At 42.1% G+C, this 22,155-nt stretch overlaps 1 protein-coding gene across 1 annotated transcript in view; it reads left to right on the forward strand.

Annotated features, from left to right (window-relative positions):
- MTMR9 (myotubularin related protein 9) overlaps positions 1 to 22,155 on the forward strand; it is a 200,848-nt gene that overhangs the window by 125,221 nt on the left and 53,472 nt on the right. Inside the window, exon 7 of the mRNA XM_053709540.1 lies at positions 21,424 to 21,565. Within this exon, the coding sequence (XP_053565515.1) occupies positions 21,424 to 21,565 (142 nt within the window). The remainder of the gene's footprint in view (positions 1 to 21,423; positions 21,566 to 22,155) is intronic.

A 22,155-nucleotide genomic window follows, 5' to 3' on the forward strand; every position in this document is an offset into this window, starting at 1 on the left:
ATTCATCGTTGGGGCAAACCAGAACTGGATCTCATGGCGTCTCGCCAGAACTCCAAGCTTCCGTGTTATGGATCCAGGTCCAGGGATCCCAAGGCGACACTGATAGATGCTCTAGCAGCGCCCTGGTCTTTCAACCTGGCTTATGTGTTTCCACCGTTTCCTCTGCTCCCTCGACTGATTGCCAAGATCAAGCAGGAGAGAGCATCGGTGATTCTGATAGCACCTGCGTGGCCACGCAGGACCTGGTATGCAGATCTAGTAGACATGTCATCCTTTCCACCATGGTCTCTGCCTCTGAAACAGGACCTTCTACTTCAGGATCCTTTCAACCATCCAAATCTAATTTCTCTGAGGCTGACTGCCTGGAGATTGAACGCTTGATTTTATCAAAGCGTGGCTTCTCCGAGTCAGTTATTGATACCTTAAGACAGGCACGAAAGCCTGTCACCAGGAAAATTTACCATAAGGTATGGCGTAGATATCTTTATTGGTGTGAATCCAAGGCTTACTCATGGAGTAAGGTCAGGATTGCTAGGATATTATCTTTTCTCCAAGAAGTTTGGAAAAAGGATTGTCAGCTAGTTAAGCGTCTGGCAGATGTTCCAGACGTTCAGGCATTTTGTCAGGCTTTAGTTAGAATCAAGCCTGTGTTTAAACCTGTTGCTCCACCATGGAGCTTAAACTTGGTTCTTAAGGTTCTTCAAGGAGTTCCGTTTGAACCTCTTCATTCCATAGATATCAAGCTTTTATCTTGGAAAGTTCTTTTTTTTTTGGTAGCTATTTCCTCGGCTCGTAGAGTCTCTGAGCTATCTGCCTTACAATGTAATTCTCCTTATCTGATTTTTCATACGGATAAGGTAGTCCTGCGTACCAAACCTGGGTTCTTACCTAAGGTGGTATCTAACAAGAATATCAATCAAGAGATTGTTGTTCCATCCTTGTGTTACACAATTTGGACGTGGTCCGTGCTTTAAAGTTTTACTTACAAGCTACTAAAGATTTTCGTCAAACATCTGCTTCGTTTGTTGTCTACTCTGGACAGAGGAGAGGTCAAAAGGCTTCGGCAACCTCTTTTTCTTTTGACTAAGAAGCTTAATCCGCTTAGCCTATGAGATTGCTGGACAGCAACCTCCTGAAAGGATTACAGCTCATTCCACTAGAGCTGTGGCTTCCACTTGGGCCTTTAAAAATGAGGCTTCTTTTGATCAGATTTGCAAGGCGACGACTTGGTCTTCGCTTCATATTTTTTCAAAATTTTACAAATTTGATACTTTTGCTTCTTCGGAGGCTATATTTGGGAGACAGGTTTTACGGGGCAGTGGTTCCTTCCATTTAAGTTCCTGCCTTGTCCCTCCCTTCATCTGTGTACTTTAGCTTTGGTATTGGTATCCCACAAGTAATGGATGATCCGTGGACTGGATACACCTTACAAGAGAAAACACAATTTATGCTTGCCTGATAAATTTGTTTCTCTTGTGGTGTATCCAGTCCACGGCCCACCCTGTCATTTTAAGGCAGGTAATTTTTAAATTTAAACTACAGTAACCACTGCACCCTATGGTTCCTCGTTTTCGGTCGAATGACTGGCTATGACAGTTAGGGGAGGAGCTATTTTACAGCTCTGCTGTGGGTGTCCTCTTGCAACTTCCTGTTGGGAAGGAGAATATCCCACAAGTAATGGATGATCCGTGGACTGGATACACCACAAGAGAAACAAATTTATCAGGTAAGCATAAATTGTGTTTTTTGTGACTTATAAAAACGCTTATGGGTTTTTTTATTCGCCTGGCATTTGATTTGACTCCTAATCTCCTCAGAAAGGCCCCAGCACTTTGTAATGCAGAGGGAGGAGGCCTCATTTTCGCGCCTCAATTGCGCAGTTGTTTTTGACAAGACAGTTCATGCAGCCTCACGTGTGGTGTCCAGAGACTTCAGAGGGACTTCAGACAGGCTTATTTCTACTCCAAATAATCCCTAAGGACGGTAAAAGCCTCAGCAGAAGCTGTGGCATAGTACTGTAGTGTGTTTAACCGGTCAAATTCATGTTTTAGCTCCCGTTTGGGCATTAAGGGGTTAATTGAGCTGAAAATTTGTGTGCAATCTTTTCAAAGCATTAGGATAATGTGGTGAAAATTTCATTAAAATCAGATGTTTCCTTGATGGTTATTTGATGTTTTGGTAATAAAGTGTGCACTTTTATTATTTAAAGACACAGTAACGTTTTTGTCAAAAGTATTTTTATTGCATTTTAGTGCTGTCTAAGTCTGTCAAACATGTCTGAGCCTTCAGATAGCGCTTGTTCTATATGTTTAAAGGCCATGGCGGTACCCCCATTGAATTTATGTTTGAAGTGTGCTATAGCGTCCAAGCAGTTTAAGGACCATACAATGACACTTAAAAATGTAGCCCAAGATGTATCTTTAGCTGAAGGTAACGAGGAGAGTATTTTATCTTCCCCTTCTGTGTCAACACCAGTTATGCCCGCGCAGGAGATGCCCAGCACATCTAGCGCATCGATCCCTGTTACTTTGCAGCAGTCATGGATAATTCTCTCGCAGCTTTTTTATCCAAACTGCCAGCATTTCCAAGACAGCGCAATAGCTCAGTTTTAAATACAGAAAATGAGCAATCAGACGCAGTGGATAATTTATCTGTAGTGCCCTCATATCAATCTGACTTGGCGGTGAGGGAGGGCCTGTCTGAGGGAGAAATTTCTGACTCCGGAAAAGTTGCTTAGCAGGCAGAGCCAGATACTATAGCATTTAAATTTAAGCTAGAGCACCTCTTCGCCCTGCTTAAGGAGGTTTTAGCTACGCTAGATGATTGTGACCCCTTGGTGGTCCCAGAAAAATTGTGTAAAATGAACAAATTCTTAGAGGTCCCGGTACACACTGATGCATTTCCGATACCTAAGAGGGTGGCGGATATTGTGACCAGGGAGTGGGAGAGACCAGGTGTACCTTTTTGTCCCCCCCCCCCCTATATTTAAGAAAATGTTCCCCATTGTTGACCCCAGAAGGGACGCGTGGCAGACGGTCCCTAAGGTGGAGGGGGCAGTTTCAACACTAGCTAAGCGCACCACTATACCAATAGAAGACAGTTGCGCTTTCAAAGATCCTATGGATAAAAAATTGGAATGTTTGCTTAAGAAAATATTTGTTCAACAAGGTTTTCTTCTTCAACCAATTTCTTGCATTATTCCTGTAACCACTGCAGCGGCATTTTGGTTTGAGGAACTAGAGAACTCCCTGCAGAGGGAGACCCCTTATGATGAGGTTATGGACAGAATTCACGCCCTGAAGTTGTCTTAATTCTTTCATTACAGATGCCGCTCTTCTGTTAGCTAAATTAGCGGCAAAAAATTCTGGTTTTGCAATCGTGGCGCACAGGGCGCTTTGGCTAAAATCTTGGTCGGCGGATGTGTCGTCCAAAACAAAATTGCTTAATATTCCTTTCAAGGGTAAGACCCTTTTCGGGCCAGAGTTGAAAGAGATTATTTCTGATATTACTGGAGGAAAGGGCCATGCCCTTCCACAAGATAGACCTTTCAAGGCTAAAAATAAGTCTAATTTTCGTTCCTTTCGCAATTTCAGGAACGGACCCGCTTCTACTTCTACAGCCACTAAGGAAGAGGTTAACGCTTCCCAGTCCAAACCTGCATGGAAACCCATGCAAGGCTGGAACAAGGGTAAACAGGCCAAGAAGCTTGCTGCTGCTACCAAGGCAGCATGAAAGGGTAGCCCCCGATCCGGGACCGAATCTAGTAGGGGGCAGACTTTCTCTCTTTGCTCAGGCCTGGGCAAGAGATGTTCTGGATCCCTGGGCGTTAGAAATTGTCTCTCAGGGGTACCTTCTGGAATTCAAGGACCTTCCTCCAAGGGGAAGGTTCCACATGTCTCGCTTGTCTTTAGACCAGACAAAGAGACAGGCATTCTTACTTTGCATAGAAGATATTTTAAAGATGGGAGTAATACACCCAGTCCCAACTGCAGAACGAGGACGGGGTTTTTACTCAAACCTGTTTGTAGTTCCCAAAAAGGAAGGAACTTTCAGGCCAATTCTGAACTTAAAAATCCTAAACAAATTTCTCAGAGTTCCATCATTCAAGATGGAAACTATCCGGACAATCTTACCGATGATCCAGGAGGGTCAATATATGACTACCGTGGATTTAAAGGATGCGTACCTGCATATTCCTATCCACAAGGATCACCATCAGTTCCTAAGGTTCGCCTTCATGGACAAGCATTATCAGTTTGTGGCTCTTCCCTTCGGGTTGGCCACCGCTCCAAGAATTTTCACGAAGGTGCTAGGGTCCCTTCTAGCGGTTCTAAGACCGCGGGGCATTGCAGTAGCACCTTAACTAGACGATATCTTAATACAAGCGTTGTCTTTTCACAGAGCAAAGGTGCATACAGGCATTGTGTTGGCCTTTCTAAGATCTCACGGGTGGAAGGTGAATGTAGAAAAAAGTTCTCTGTCCCCGATCACAAGGGTTCCCTTCCTGGGAACAATAATAGACTCGATAGAAATGAAAATCTTTCTGACGGAGGTCAGGAAGTTAAAACTTTCGAATTCCTGTCGAGTTCTTCATGCCAATCCTCAGCCTTCTGTGGCTCGGTGCATGGAGGTAATCGGTCTAATGGTTGCGGCAATGGACACAGTCCCCTTTGCCAGAATTCATTTGAGACCACTGCAACTGTGCATGCTCAAACAGTGGAATGGGGATTATGCAGATTTGTCTCCCCAGATACAAATGGACCAGATAACCAGATAATCGCTCTTCTGGTGGTTGTCTCAGGATCACCTGTCTAAGGGAATGAGTTTCCGCAGACCGGAGTGGATCATTGTCTCGACCGACGCCAGTCTCTTAGGCTGGGGTGCGGTCTGGAACACCCTGAAAGCTCAGGGTCTATGGTCTCGGGAGGAATCTCTTCTCCCGATAAACTTTTTAGTATTGAGAGCGATATTCAATGCGCTCCAGGCCTGACCTCAGCTGGCGGAGGCCAAATTCATCAGATTTCAGTCGGACAACATAGAACTGGACCTGATGGCATCCCGCCAGAGCTCAAAAGTTCCCCTTTACGGGTCCAGGTCCAGGGATCCCAAGGCGACATTGATAGATGCTCTAGTAACGCCTTAGTCATTCAATTTGGCTTATGTCTTTCCACCGTTTCCTCTTCTCGCTCGGCTAGTAGCCAGAATCAAACAGGAGAAGGCTTCGGTAATTCTGATAGCTCCTGCGTGGCCTCGCAGGACTTGGTTTGCAGACTTGGTGGATATGTCATCGGCTCCACCATGGAAGCTACCTTTGAGGCAGGACCTTCTAATCCAAGGTCCATTCAAACATCCAAACCTAGTTTCTCTGAAACTGACTGCTTGGAGATTGAACGCTTAATTCTAGCTAAGCGTGGGTTCTCTGAATCAGTTATAGATACTCTGATCCAGGCTAGAAAGCCTGTTACTAGGAAAATTTATCATAATATATGGCGAAAATATCTTTGTTGGTGCGAATCCAAGGGTTACTCGTGGAGTAAGATTAGGATTCCAAGGTTGTTATCTTTCCTCCAAGAAGGATTGGAGAAAGGATTGTCAGCTAGTTCGTCGAAAGGACAGATATCTGCTCTGTCTATTCTGTTACATAAGCTTCTGGCAGCTGTGCCAGATGTGCAGGCGTTTGTACAGACCTTAGTTAGGATCAGACCTGTTTACAGACCTGTGGCTCCTCCATGGAGTCTAAATTTAGTTCTTTCAGTTCTTCAAGGGGTTCCGTTTGAACCTCTACATTTCGTAGATATTAAGTTACTATCTTTGAAAGTTTTGTTTTTGGTTGCTATTTCTTCTGCTCAAAGAGTTTCTGAATTGTCTGCTTTGCAGTGTACCTCACCCTATCTGGTGTTCCTTACAGATAAGGTTGTTTTGCGTACCAAGCCTGGTTTTCTTCCAAAGGTAGTTTCCAATAAGAATATTAACCAGGAAATAGTTGTTCCTTCTCTGTGTCCTAATCCAGTTTCTAAAAAGGAACGTCAGTTACACAATCTAGATGTGGTTTGTGCTTTAAAATTCTATTTAGAAGCAACAAAAGATTTCAGACAAACATCATCCTCGTTTGTCGTTTATTCTGGTAAGAGGAGAGGTCAGAAAGCAACTTCTACCTCTCTTTCCTTCTGGCTGAAAAGCATCATCCGATTGGCTTATGAGACTGCCGGACGGCAGCCTCCTGAACGAATTACCGCTCACTCCACTAGAGCTGTGGCTTCCACATGGGCTTTCAAGATCGAGGCTTCTGTTGAACAGATTTGTAAGGCAGCGACTTGGTCTTCACTGCATACATTTACCAAATTTTACAAATTCGATACTTTTGCTTCTTTGGAGGCTATTTTTGGGAGAAAGGTTTTACAAGCAGTGGTGCCTTCCGTTTAGGTTACCTGACTGTTTCCCTCCCTTCATCCGTGTCCTAAAGCTTTGGTATTGGTTCCCACAAGTAAGGATGAAGCCGTGGACCGGACACACCAATGTAAGAGAAAACATAATTTATGCTTACCTGATAAATTTCTTTCTCTTACGGTGTGTCCGGTCCACGGCCCACCCTGGCGATTTAGTCAGGTCTAAAATTATTTTTGTAAACTACAGTCACCACTGCACCCTATGGTTCTCCTTTTTCTCCTAACCGTCGGTCGAATGACTGGGGGGGCGGAGCCTGAGGGGAGCTATATGGACAGCTCTGCTGTGTGCTCTCTTTGCCACTTCCTGTAGGGATTGAGAATATCCCACAAGTAAGAATGAAGCCGTGGACCGGACACACCGTAAGAGAAAGAAATTTATCAGGTAAGCATAAATTCTGTTATTTTACAACACGTATAAATGCACAGTGATGGTCAACAAAAAGCCAGATAAAGGCAGTTAAAGCAAAATGTGTTTGAGTTATACTTAATCCAAAAGCAATAACTGCAAATGGCCTAGAAGTATTGCGGATGTAATTTGGATAATTTTACTGTTTCAAACTAACTTGCTACTGTAGGATTAGAATGCAACAGAAAACAGTTCCTTAGTTGAATTTATTTTTCACACTACATCTTCATTTGGATTTAAATGGGAGTCTTTATATTCTGTACCAATCAAGTAGTTTTCAAACCTTTCCTCAGGGCTCCCTAACAGGCCACATTTTGAGGATATCTGAACTAGAGCACAGGTGAAATAATCAGCTTGTCGGTAAACATGGTTATTTTACCTGCTCTTAACCAAGGTAATCCTGAAAACCTGTCCTGTTGTAGTGGCCTGAGGGCATGTTTAAAAACCAGTGCTCTATTGGGAGCCTGATTTACCTTTACTCATCATCATATACCTTTAAATCCCCTTACAAATGGCATTCTGCTCCATCTGAAAACACTAGATATTTTAGTGTTTAGTTCTACTTGAGAAACCCAATACATCAAGTTTTAATACAAGTGTTGACAAACCTTTAGTTTAGGAGCCAAAAAGAATATAGAGAAGCTTGAGATAAAGGAGTCCTTTTATCTTTGGCTCCCAAGATTTGTCAAGCCATACTTCAGTGAGTGCATTTCACATACTTTGAACTGAGCCGGTTTTCTGGTTCTTCTTTTTGGATCATAAGAACTTTTTGTATTCAGTCAAACTGGTATAGTGATTGGCCTAATAGCCATAAAACACAACGTGCTAAATTACAAGTGGCGCACTAACGTTAGTGTGTGCGCAATATTGAAATATCGTACTGTGTTAATTTGCACGCATATTACAAGTTGAAAGTAAACACAACAGCATGAGCGGGAAATAAAAGTTGCACCAAACACAACATAAATATAATAAAATATAAAATCTTATACTCGTATATACAATATCTAATAAAAATGAATCCTATAAATACAGTATAATTTTTTTATAAAGGTTAAAAGGTATATCACAAGGTATTTTAAAGCAAATGGTTATAATGTAAATATGCATATAGATGTATGTGTACACATGTATTTATATAAAGAAGAAAAAACAGGCAGACACTCAATATGATCAAGTCCAATAAGCACTTTACTTAATAGGCAGCAGTACAGGCAGAGCTACACGTGTATTTATATGTGTATTTATGTTTATATATAGATATCTATACACATAGATACATATAAAAATCATTTATTTCTCCAACATAGGTGTGTCCGGTCCACGGCGTCATCCTTACTTGTGGGATATTCTCTTCCCCAACAGGAAATGGCAAAGAGCCCAGCAAAGCTGGTCACATGATCCCTCCTAGGCTCCGCCTACTCCAGTCATTCTCTTTGCCGTTGCACAGGCAACATCTCCACGGAGATGGCTAAGAGTTTTTTGATGTTTAAATGTAGTTTTTATCCTTCAATCAAGTGTTTGTTATTTTAAAATAGTGCTGGTATGTACTATTTACTCTGAAACAGAAAAGAGATGAAGATTTCTGTTTGTAAGAGGAAGATTTTAGCAAACGTTACTAAAATCGATTGCTGTTTCCACACAGGACTGTTGAGATGAAGTAACTTCAGTTGGGGGAAACAGTTTGCAGACTCTTCTGCTTGAGGTATGAATGGCCACATTTCTAACAAGACTTTGTAATGCTGGAAGGCTGTCATTTTCCCTATGGGGACCGGTAAGCCATTTTCTTAGTTTAAGTAAAAGAATAAAGGGCTTCATAAGGGCTTATAAAACTGGTAGACATTTTTCTGGGCTAAAACGATTACTTTACTAAACATATTTGGCAGATTATAACTCTTATAGTTATTATAATCTTGGGGATTGTTTTAAGAAAAACGGCAGGCACTGTATTGGACACCTTTTTCAGATGGGGGCCTTTCTAGTCATAGGCAGAGCCTCATTTTCGCGCCACTAATGCGCAGTTGTTTTTGGAGAGCAAGGCATGCAGATGCATGTGTGAGGAGCTAAGAACCACTGAAAAAGCTTATAGAAGGCGTCATTTGGTATCGTATTCCCCTCTGGGCTTGGTTGGGTCTCAGCAAAGCAGATACCTGGGACTGTATAGGGGTTAAATGTAAAAACGGCTCCGGTTCCGTTATTTAAAGGGTTAAAGCTTTCAAATTTGGTGTGCAATACTTTTAAGGCTTTATGACACTGTGGTGAAAATTTGGTGAATACTTCATACTTTTTCACATATTCAGTAATAAAGTGTGTTCAGTTTAAAATTTAAAGTGACAGTAACGGTTTTATTTTAAAACGTTTTTTGTGCTTTGTTGACAAGTTTAAGCCTGTTTAACATGTCTGAACCATCAGATAAGCGATGTTCTATATGTATGAAAGCCAAGGTTTCTCCCCATTTAAATATATGTGATGATTGTGACATAGTGTCCAAAAAAAGTAGGGACAATGATGCCACAGATAATGATATTGCCCAAGATGATTCCTCAAATGAGGGGAGTAAGCATGGTACTGCATCATCCCCTTCTGTGTCTACACCAGTTTTGCCCACACAAGAGGCCCCTAGTACATCTAGTGCGCCAATACTTATTACCATGCAACAATTAACGGCTGTTATGGATAATTCTATTGCAAACATTTTATCTAAAATGCCTACTTATCAGAGAAAGCGCGATTGCTCTGTTTTTAAACACTGAAGAGCAAGAGGACGCTGATGATAACGGTTCTGACATACCCTCACACCAATCTGAAGGGGCCAGGTTTTGTCTGAGGGAGAAATTTCAGATTCAGGAAAAATTTCTCAACAAGCTGAACCTGATGTTGTAACATTTAAATTTAAATTGGAACATCTCCGCGCACTGCTTAAGGAGGTATTATCTACTCTGGATGATTGTGACAATTTGGTCATTCCAGAGAAATTATGTAAGATGGACAAGTTCCTAGAGGTTCCGGTGCCCCCCGATGCTTTTCCTATACCCAAGCGGGTGGCGGACATAGTAAATAAGGAGTGGGAAAGGCCCGGCATACCTTTTGTTCCTCCCCCTATATTTAAGAAATTATTTCCTATAGTCGACCCCAGAAAGGACTTATGGCAGACAGTCCCCAAGGTCGAGGGGGCGGTCTCTACTCTAAACAAACGCACTACTATTCCCATAGAAGATAGTTGTGCTTTCAAAGATCCTATGGATAAAAAATTAGAGGGTTTGCTTAAAAAGATGTTTGTTCAGCAAGGTTACCTTCTACAACCAATTTCATGCATTGTTCCTGTCACTACGGCAGCGTGTTTCTGGTTCGAAGAACTAGAAAAGTCGCTCAATAAAGAATCTTCGTATGAGGAGGTTATGGACAGAGTTCAAGCACTTAAATTGGCTAACTCTTTTATTTTAGATGCCGCTTTGCAATTAGCTAGATTAGCGGCGAAAAATTCAGGGTTTGCTATCGTGGCGCGCAGAGCGCTTTGGCTAAAGTCTTGGTCAGCGGATGTGTCTTCCAAGACAAAATTGCTTAACATCCCTTTCAAGGGTAAAACACTGTTTGGTCCTGATTTGAAAGAGATTATTTCAGACATCACCGGGGGAAAGGGCCACGCCCTTCCTCAGGATAGGTCTTTTAAGGCTAAAAATAAGCCTAATTTTCGTCCCTTTCGCAGAAACGGACCAACCTCTAATTCTACATCCTCTAAGCAAGAGGGTAATACTTCTCAACCCAAACCAGCCTGGAGACCGGTGCAAGGCTGGAACAAGGGTAAGCAGGCCAAGAAGCCTGCCACTGCTACCAAAACAGCATGAAGGGATGGCCCCCGATCCGGGACCGGATCTGGTGGGGGGCAGACTTTCTCTCTTTGCTCAGGCTTGGGCAAGAGATGTTCAGGATCCTTGGGCACTAGAAATAGTGTCTCAGGGTTATCTCCTGGAATTCAAGGAACTACCCCCAAGGGGAAGGTTCCACAGGTCTCAATTATCTTCAAACCAAATAAAAAGACAGGCATTCTTACATTGTGTAGAAGACCTGTTAAAGATGGGAGTAATTCATCCAGTTCCAATAGGAGAACAAGGGATGGGGTTTTACTCCAACCTGTTCATAGTTCCCAAAAAAGAGGGAACATTCAGACCAATTTTAGTTCTCAAGATCCTAAACAAATTTCTCAGGGTTCCATCGTTCAAAATGGAAACCATTCGAACGATCCTTCCTACCATCCAGGAAGGTCAATTTATGACCACGGTGGATTTAAAGGATGCGTACCTACATATTCCTATCCACAGGGAACATCATCAGTTCCTAAGGTTCGCTTTTCTGGACAAGCATTACCAGTTTGTGGCACTTCCATTCGGATTAGCCAGTGCTCCGAGAATTTTCACAAAGGTACTAGGGTCCCTTCTAGCAGTTCTAAGACCAAGGGGCATTGCAGTAGTACCTTACTTGGACGACATCCTGATTCAAGCGTCGTCTCTGTCAAAAGCAAAGGCTCATACGGACATCGTTCTAGCCTTTCTCAGATCTCACGGATGGAAAGTGAACATAGAAAAAAGTTCTCTGTCCCCGTCAACAAGAGTTCCCTTCTTGGGAACAATAATAGATTCCTTAGAAATGAGGATTTTTCTGACAGAGGTCAGAAAATCAAAACTTCTAACTCTTGTCAAGTACTTCATTCTGTTCTTCCACCTTCCATAGCGCAGTGCATGGAAGTAATAGGATTGATGGTTGCAGCAATGGACATAGTTCCTTTTGCACGAATTCATCTAAGACCATTACAACTGTGCATGCTCAGACAGTGGAATGGGGATTATACAGACTTGTCTCCGACGATTCAAGTAGATCAAAGGACCAGAGATTCACTCCGTTGGTGGCTGATCCTGGACAACCTGTCACAGGGAATGAGCTTCCGCAGACCAGAGTGGGTCATTGTCACGACCGACGCCAGTCTGGTGGGCTGGGGCGCGGTCTGGGAACCCCTGAAAGCTCAGGGTCTATGGTCTCGGGAAGAATCTCTTCTCCCGATAAACATTCTGGAACTGAGAGCGATATTCAATGCTCTCAAAGCTTGGCCTCATCTAGCAAAGGCCAAATTCATAAGGTTTCAATCAGACAACATGACGACTGTTGGATATATCAACCATCAGGGGGGAACAAGGAGTTCCCTGGCGATGGAGGAAGTGACCAAGATAATTCAATGGGCGGAGGATCACTCCTGCCACTTGTCTGCAATCCACATCCCAGGAGTGGAAAATTGGGAAGCGGATTTTCTGAGTCGTCAGACCTTCCATCCGGGGGAGTGGGAACTCCATCCGGAAATCTTTGCCCAAATAACTCAATTATGGGGCATTCCAGACATGGATCTGATGGCCTCTCGTCAGAACTTCAAGGTTCCTTGTTACGGGTCCAGATCCAGGGATCCCAAGGCGACTCTAGTGGATGCACTAGTAGCACCTTGGACCTTCAACTTAGCTTATGTATTCCCACCGTTTCCTCTCATTCCCAGGCTGGTAGCCAGGATCAATCAGGAGAGGGCTTCGGTGATCTTGATAGCTCCTGCGTGGCCACGCAGGACTTGGTATGCAGACCTGGTGAATATGTCATCGGCTCCACCATGGAAGCTACCTTTGAGACAGGACCTTCTTGTTCAAGGTCCATTCGAACATCCGAATCTGGTTTCCCTCCAACTGACTGCTTGGAGATTGAACGCTTGATTTTATCAAAGCGTGGGTGTTCAGATTCCGTAATAGATACTCTTATTCAGGCTAGAAAGCCTGTAACTAGAAAGATTTACCATAAAATATGGAAAAAATATATCTGTTGGTGTGAATCTAAAGGATTCCCATGGAACAAGATAAAAATTCCTAAGATTCTATCCTTTCTACAAGAAGGTTTGGAGAAAGGATTATCTGCAAGTTCTCTGAAGGGACAGATTTCTGCTTTATCTGTTTTACTTCACAAAAGGCTGGCAGCTGTGCCAGACGTTCAAGCGTTTGTTCAGGCTCTGGTTAGAATCAAGCCTGTTTACAGACCTTTGACTCCTCCCTGGAGTCGTAATCTAGTTCTTTCAGTTCTTCAAGGGGTTCCGTTTGAACCCTTACATTCCGTAGATATTAAGTTATTATCTTGGAAAGTTTTGTTTTTGGTTGCAATTTCTTCTGCTAGAAGAGTTTCTGAGTTATCTGCTCTGCAGTGTTCTCCGCCCTATCTGGTGTTCCATGCAGATAAGGTGGTTTTGCGTACTAAGCCTGGTTTTCTTCCGAAAGTTGTTTCCAACAAAAATATTAACCAGGAGATTGTTGTACCTTCTTTGTGTCCGAATCCAGTTTCAAAGAAGGAACGTTTGTTACACAATTTGGACGTAGTCCGTGCTCTAAAATTCTATTTAGAGGCTACTAAAGATTTCAGACAGACATCTTCTTTGTTGTTTATTCTGGTAAAAGGAGAGGTCAAAAAGCAACTTCTACCTCTCTTTCTTTTTGGCTTAAAAGCATTATCCGATTGGCTTATGAGACTGCCGGACGGCAGCCTCCTGAAAGAATCACAGCTCATTCCACTAGGGCTGTGGCTTCCACATGGGCCTTCAAGAACGAGGCTTCTGTTGACCAGATATGTAAGGCAGCGACTTGGTCTTCACTGCACACTTTTGCCAAATTTTACAAATTTGATACTTTTGCTTCTTCAGAGGCAATTTTTGGGAGAAAGGTTTTGCAAGCCGTGGTGCCTTCCATTTAGGTGACCTGATTTGCTCCCTCCCTTCATCCGTGTCCTAAAGCTTTGGTATTGGTTCCCACAAGTAAGGATGACGCCGTGGACCGGACACACCTATGTTGGAGAAAACAGAATTTATGCTTACCTGATAAATTACTTTCTCCAACGGTGTGTCCGGTCCACGGCCCGCCCTGGTTTTTTTAATCAGGTCTGATGAATTATTTTCTCTAACTACAGTCACCACGGTATCATATGGTTTCTCCTATGCATATTTCCTCCTGTACGTCGGTCGAATGACTGGGGTAGGCGGAGCCTAGGAGGGATCATGTGACCAGCTTTGCTGGGCTCTTTGCCATTTCCTGTTGGGGAAGAGAATATCCCACAAGTAAGGATGATGCCGTGGACCGGACACACCGTTGGAGAAAGTAATTTATCAGGTAAGCATAAATTCTGTTTTTTTTTAAGACACTATGAGTCCACGGATCATCTTAATTACTAATGGGATATTCACCTCCTGGTCAGCAGGAGGAGGCAAAGAGCACCACAACAGAGCTGTTAAATAGCTCCTTCCTTCCCTCCCACTCCCGTCATTCTCTTTGCCTACATTAGTGATAGGAAGAGGTAAAGTGAGGTGTTAGATTAGATTAATCAATCAAGAGTTTATTGTTTTTAAAGTAGTGCCAGTGTGTGCTGCTTTGTTCTAGGGTGTAGCCGTAGTCCATATCAGTCTCTACAGTAGAGCTTTGGTGGCTTTAATGCAATGGGAACTTGTGGGACATAATTCTCACTGCGCCTCCCATACTGATGCTGCCCTGACTAAGAACACCTGAAGGATTTTTACTCAGGACTTTCGTTTCTTTCCAGGTCCATGGGAGGGAGAGGACCTCTTAAACCTGGGAACAGCCTTGCTGCCAGGCAGAAAATGAGGTAAGTGCTAACCTTTTTTCTGGGGGTAGAGATCTCAGAGAAAGTTTGGGCATCTAACCTCATTCTACTTGGATTCAGACTAGTTTTAGTAGGAGACATTTAGGCAGTTAGGACGCAGGCACTGGCATGTCTTTCATTTCCCGGTCTAATAATTGGGCTGACTGGGTGAAAGAGACAGTAACTTTTTTTTTTTATATCAGCATACAGAAATGTACATATAGGATTTACATTGCGGTGTGTGCTCTTAAACAGGTGGAGTTGTCTACAAGCCTAAGGGGCTGACAATGACATAGACTCTGGGCAATGCTTATTATGTAACATCAGGTGCACAGGAGACTCTGCTAACAGTGGAATTATCGGACTGAGCAGCTGTTTAGACTTGTTGCTGTTCAGTCTGCTGCTTGATCCCAGTGCCTATAGTTAGAATGGCGACCAGGAGATTACATGTTGCATTTTTATTCGTGCAGATGGAAGAGCTGTAGATACAGTGTTAAGTGCTCTATTTTGGACAATTAAGTAAGGTCTAGCCTTTTGCTCCCGGGGCCTTTACTCAGACAATGGCGACCGGGAGATGACTTGGGTAATGCCCACGAGGGGCGGAGTTGGTAAACGGCGCCAAGGTTTTTTTTTTTCCTCCCTCCTGACAGTTATGAATAATGCGCTAAGAGTGGAGGATGGCGCCGTACAGAAAACTCTTCCCTCCTGCTCACTTCTGGTTATCGGAAGACACATAGGAATTCTTGAGCTAAATGCTCGCGCTTCAGAAAATCAGCGCTGTAATAATAGGTTCAGTTTTCTGTAAAGGCAGGCTGTCTGACGCTTCTGCTGGGTCAAGCTGCAGTATAGAGTACTGACAATTTCCTCATACATCTTAGACATGTTTGACCTAGTAAACATAAAGATGTGTTACTTTTTAACATTTAAAGAGACAGTATCACTTGCTATATGTTGAATTTTATTAGCAACTGGTTAAGTTTTTATTTAATTATTCTGCAATATTGATTAAAGAAGTGAACATGAATTTTTCTATTTCACATACAGTGCCCTGCGGTTCCTTGCAATTTCCATCTGGAATTGCTGCATAAGACATTGCTGCTTTAATGTTATGGCGATGTCTATGAACAACAAGGTTGACATACTAATTTGCTTGCTTCTGCACACAGAAATAAGAAATTACTTTTAAAATTTAAAGAGACAGTAACGTTTTTATGTGTCAATTTTTCTTAAAAAATTTCACTTTTTTCTGCACCTACTCCTTCTAGGGTGCTTGCTGCTTAGGAGTCTGTGAAAAAAAAATCTAATTTGATGTCCCACAAAATTTTATGGCCCTCTTGCAGTGCCCTGTGCTTCCTCTCACAATCCACCAGGGGTTACTCGGCATGTAATGCATTATATGTTTATCCCACGTGGCAGAAGACATTACTAGAGGACTTATTTTCCATCATTTAGGGTGATTGATTCAGTAGGTGCTATTCCAAATGGTTCTTACCTGTTTACCTGACAGGGGAAGATACTTCGGGATTATCTGAGAGAGAATCCTCAGACTCAAAGGACTAATATTTTTATTTAATCCTGAGGTTATTTTTTCTCAGATTTTTAGCTTGAACTTATTCATTTGTTATTTTAGGAGTTTTTAGCTACCCTGAACAACTCCGACACTACCGGTGTAATCTATCCGTGTGCGTACGATAAGTTACAAGGAATGGACCGCATTCCCTATATTTAGAAAGATGTTTCCTATAGCTGACTCAACTAAGGAGGCTGGGAAAACTTTCCCTAGGGTGGAAGAAGTAGTTTCCAGCTTAGCTAAGAGATCTACTATACCCTTAGAGGATAGTTGGGTTTTTCAAAGGTCCTATGGACAAAAATTAGAAGGATGTACACTAGGGCTTATAATGGCAACCAGCTGTGTACTTTGCTACCGTCACTAGTGCGACAAAATATTGGTTTAATGCGTTTGTCTGATATTACTAAGTCAGAAGCTCCCCTGGATAAAATCCAGGATAGGATAAAAAGCTTTCAATTTGGCTAATTCCTTTTATTTCAAAATCCCCCCCCCCCCCCCCCAATTTATCAAACTGGGAACATAGTTTTCTCAGTTCCAGCTCACAGGACCTTTGCGATTCTTTACAAGGGGAAGACCTTTTTGCTACCTATTTTGAAATTTAAAGAACTTCAAAAAAAAAAAAAAAAGGGGGGTCCAAATAGCCTACTGTTGAATCAAGGACAGCATGAAGGACATACTCCTGATCCGGGACTGGATCTGGTAGGGGGCAGACTTTTCATCTTTGCTCAGGCTTGGGTTTGAGATGTTCAGGTTCCCTGGGCAATAGAAAATAGATCCCGGGAATACTAGTTAGAGTTCAAAAGTTTTCCTCCCAGAGGCAGGTTTCTGTTTTCAAGATTATCTGTAAACCAGACAAGAAGAGAGGTGTTCTTGCTCTGTGTAGGAGACTTCTCCGTCCTGGGAGTAATAGTTCCTGTTCCGATTCAGGAACGGGATTTGGTATTTTATTCCATTCTGTTCGTGGTTCCCAATCAAGGAGGGAACCTTAAGGCCTATTTTAGATTTCAAGTTCCTCAAAGTACCGTCCATCAAGATGGAAACTATTTGTTCCATTCTCCTTTTGTTCCAAGAGGGTCAATTTATGAAAACTTGTTTTAAAGGACACATACTTGCATGTTCCGATTCTCAGGGATCATCTCAAGTTTCTAAGGTTTGCCTTTCTAGACGAACACTTCCAATTCGTGGCTCTGCCCTTCGGTCTTGCCATAGCTCCCAGATTTTTCTCTAAGGTTCTGGGTTCACTGTTGGCGGTGCTTCAGTTGCCGGGCATTGCAGTGGCTCCCTATCTGGACAACATCCTAGTTCAGGCGCCATTTTTACAACAAGCAAGATCCCACACGAAAATGTTGTTATCTTTCCTGGATGGTAAATTTGGATAAGCTTTCCTTTGTCCCAAGTACAAGGGTAACTTTCCTGGGAGCCATTCTAGGTTCTCTATCAATGAAGATTTCTCTGACAGAAGTCAGGAAGTCAAAGATCTTCGATACTTGTCTAGCTTTTTAGTCTACTTCTCAGTAGCTCAGTGCATGGAGTTAATCGGGCTGATGGTGGCAGGACATCATCCCGTTATTCGGTTCCATCTCAGACCTCTGCAATTAAGCATGTTTAGGCATTAGATTGGAATTATAAAGATTTGTCTCCTCGGATGTTTCTAGAACAGGAGACAAGGGATTCTCTTCAATAGTGGTTGTCTCTGGATCTTTTCTCTCAGGGAATCTGCTTTCGCAGACCACCTTGGGTGATTGTGACAATAGACGCCAGCCTTCTAGGGTGGGGTCTTGGGCTACCTAAGGGCTCAGGGGGTTGGACTCAGCCAGAGTCTGTTGTTTTCCTGTAAACTTCTGGAACTGAGAGCGATCTACAATGTTCTCCTGGCCTCAGTTAGATTCGGTCCAGATATCGGACAAATATCGTCAGTGGCTTACATCAATCATCAGGAAGGAACAAGGAGTTCCTTAGCGATGACAGAGGTATCCAAAATACTTCAGTGGGCGGAGGTCCATTCTTGCTGCCTGTTGGTGATGCACATTCCAGGGGTGGACAACTAGGAGGCAACTTTCCGGAGCAGGCAGACCTTCATCCGGAGGAGTGGGAACTCCATCCGGAAGTGTTCTCCAGATTTTTTTCCCCATTTACTTTTCTTCCTCGGGTCATTGCTCAGATCAAGCAGGAGAGGGCATTGGTGATCCTCGTAACACCGGCTTTGCCTTGCAGGGTTTGGTATGCAGATCTGGTGGTCATGTCATCTTTGCCACCTTGGTGGTTTCCGTGTGGAAGGACCTTCTAGTTCAAGGGCCCCTCCTTCTCACACATCTAGTTTCTCTGAAGACTCCTTGGAGATTGGACGCTTAATTTTCCAAGCAAGGTTTCTTTTTAATTGAAGACCATTTTTCAGGCTCGTAAGCCTGTCACTAGACAGAGTTATCATAGATATTTCTATTGGTGTTAATCCATGGGCTACTCGTGGAGTAGAGTTAGGGTTCCTAGACCTTTGTCTTTTCTCCAAGAGGGTTTGCGGAATGGTTTATCTATTTTGTTACTCAAACGTCTGGCAGATGTCCCGGATGTACAATCCTTTGGTCAGGCCTTGGTCAGGATCAGGCCTGTGTTCAAACCAGTTACTCTTCCATTTATTCTGAATTTAGTTCTGAGTTCTTCAAGGGACTCTGTTTGAGTCTATGCATTTCTTAGATATTGCATTGTTATCTTGGAAAGTTTTATTTCTTGTTGCCATTTCTTCTGCTCAGAGTGTCAGAATTTTTGGCATTGCAGTAAGAGTTTCCTTATCTTCCTTTCCATTCAGATAAGGTAGTTTTTCATACTAAATTAGGATTTCTTCCTAAAGTTGTTTCTGATTGGAACATTTATCAGGAACTTGTTGTTCTTTTCTTGTGTCCTAATCCTTCTTCCCAGAAGGAAGGAATTCCGCACAATTTGGATGTGGTGTGTGCGTTAAAGTTTTGTCTGCAGGCGACTAAGGACTTTTGTCAGACTTCTTTCTTTGTGATTTTCTCAGGAAGGCGTAAGGGATAGAAAACTTCGGCTACTTTTCTCTCTTTTTGGTAGAGGAGCGTCCTATGTTTTGCACATGAGACTGCTGGACAGCAGCTTCCAGAGAGAGTTACGTCTCGTTCCACGAGAGCTGTTGCTTCCTCATGGGCTTCAAAAGTGAAGCTTCTGTGGAATAGATTTGCAAGGCTGCAACTTGGTCTTCTCTTCACTCTTTTTTTTTCAAAGTTCTTCAAATTTGTCTCGGCTGCGGCCGCCTTTGGGAGAAAGGTTCTTCAAGCAGTGGTGCCTTCCGTTTAGGTTCCCTGTCTTGTTCCTCCCGTATCATCTGTGTACTCTAGCTTGGGTATCAAATCCCATTAGTAATTAAGATGGTCCGTGGACTCATCGTGTCTTAAAAAAGAAAAGAAAATTTATGCTTACCTGATAAATATATTTCTTTTTTGACACGATGAGTCCACGGCCCGCCCTGTTCTTTTTATACAGGTTGTGGGCTATTGTAAACTTCAGACACCTCTGCACCTTGGCTTTTCCTTTCTCTACCTAACTTCGGTCGAATGACTGGAGTGGGAGGGAAGGGAGGAGCTATTTAACAGCTCTGCTGTGGTGCTCTTTGCCTGCTCCTGCTGACCAGGAGGTGAATATCCCATTAGTAATTAAGATGATCCGTGGACTCATCGTGTCAAAAAAGAAATAAATTTATCAGGTAAGCATACATTTTCTTTTTTCTTCAATTGTAATATTTAATAATGTGTTTTACTTCTCTCACATCGTTGTGGAGGAATTTTGGCCCACTCTTCTTTACAATGTTGCTTCAGTTCATTGAGGTTTGTGGGCATTTGTTTATGCACAGCTCTCTTAAGGTCCCGCCATGGCATTGCAATCAGGTTGAGGTCCGTACTTTGACTGGGCTGATGCAACACCTTGATTCATTTCTTTTTCAGCCATTCTGTTGTAGATTTGCTGGTGTGCTTGGGATCATTGTCCTGTTGCAGGACACTATTTCGGCCAAGCTTTAGCTGTCGTACATATGGCCTCACATATACAGAGGAGTTCAGAGGAGCTCAATGACAGTAAGGTGCCCAGGTTTTATATATATATATATATATATATATATATATATATATATATATATATATATATATATATATATAATCTCCAAACGATAGAAGGCACTCACTGGGTCTTGATTCATGGTATGGTTTGAGATTGGGGGTGACCCCAAAACGTCACAATAAAGAAATTTATTTTTTTGAATCAAGACCCAGTGAGTGCCTTTTATCTTTTGGAGACTGTATTGTGCATTTGAAGTGCACCCTCATAGCCTCATAACTAATTTACCAGGAGTGATTTTCCTTCTCTGAAATAATATATATATTATATATACATATTATGTATGTAAAAATAATTGGAACCTTTTTCTTCTTTGTGAAAAATATTCATAACTACCTTTGGGTTAGCGCTGTAGGTTTAACTTCTGCTGGGTTAGCTTGCAAGTGATAAGTGTTATTTTTTTCCAGTTTACGCTCTCCATTGAAGTCTATGTGGAGAAGAAGTTAGCTCTGTCACGATATCCTTAGTCCTGAAGCGCGTGGGAGCTTTTCAACTTTTAATACGTGCGATAGCCCGTATGCATTAAAAGTTTACTTCTTGCTGTATTTGCACATAAGCAAATGCATTAAAAAGCACGCCACTTGTAATTTTGCAATAATTATTCTTCAGCAATTCCTGAGTATAAGTAACTTTCAAATAATTTTCTGGTGCACACAGGTAGGGATACTGCTTACCCTTTGAAAAAGCTAAAATATCTTTATACAAAATACCTATAAAGATAGAACCTTACATCATACATCATCTTTATAGGTATTTTAGCTTCTTCCATATGATATTACTTGACACAAATAACAAGCTATAAGTTGAGAGACCACTAGATGGCGATATTGATCTGTTAAAGGTACATGATCACTGAACTCGGCTGTTAAGTGTTTGAATAATGACTGATTATAAATTGTGGTTTTGAACCAAGGTGTATATGAATGATAAAGGCCAAGATGGCCGAAACATTGCAGTTTATATTTTGTTTGTTTGCTAATAAACATCATATTTTATTGACTGGTTGCTGAGGACTTTATATTCTACTTGTAATTATGCCCTATGAAGTGAAAAAATTTACTCGACTGCTCAATATTTAAACAAGGACTTATGTCACTTCTAGTATTTAGGTTTAACAAAAGTATTGGACTGACTGTTACTTTTGAGTTGCGTGGACATTGTTGTATATGTTCCCATTTTAACCCTTTGGTGTACATTCTGTGTGCTTGTGGTAGGGAAGGAGCGTCTGTGTTAGTTCATGGATCGGAAGGAATGGATTCCACTCTTCAAGTGACTTCCTTGGCACAAATAATCTTGGACCCAAACTGCAGGACTATTCGTGGATTTGAATCTTTAGTGGAGAGGGAGTGGTTACAGGTAAGGATTTATTGATCTAGGGTCTGATTTAGGCTTTTTTGCAGCCGAAACGCATACGACTGGCAGGAAACTGTTTGACATTTTTTATGTTTTAGTGCTCTTTTACCTTGTTTACCCAGTGTGTTCTTTGGAATAAAATGTGTTGCATTTGAGGCTCGCTGGATTCTTTTGTCTGCCTATTTATTAATCTGTCTCAAGCAGCAGAATATCATTTTTTATTTTACAATAGTATGCAATTTTACTTCAATACTCTTTTAATTCATTTTCCTCCATTATGAAAACAAAATTCTGCCTTTTTTAATTATAAATTCAACAGTAGATAACCGAATCAGAGCAACTTTACCTACAAGGATAAAAATGTTATGCTTCATTTTTGTATTTAATGTAACAAGCCTAAAACTAGATACAATAATACTGTATTGTTTGTTTATAACATTAAATCTGTGGATAATGAGTGAAGTCACCTCAGTGTTTTTCATAGCTGGTATTTCGTTTACAGGCATCAAGTAGACTTCCACAAAGTTTGCTCTTTGGAAATATTTCAGCCTGATGTTGCTGTGATTACAATGTAGCCTCAGCAATGTTACCTG

The sequence above is a fragment of the Bombina bombina genome, chromosome 4, assembly GCF_027579735.1.
Source record: "Bombina bombina isolate aBomBom1 chromosome 4, aBomBom1.pri, whole genome shotgun sequence".
NCBI classification, from domain to species: domain Eukaryota; kingdom Metazoa; phylum Chordata; class Amphibia; order Anura; family Bombinatoridae; genus Bombina; species Bombina bombina.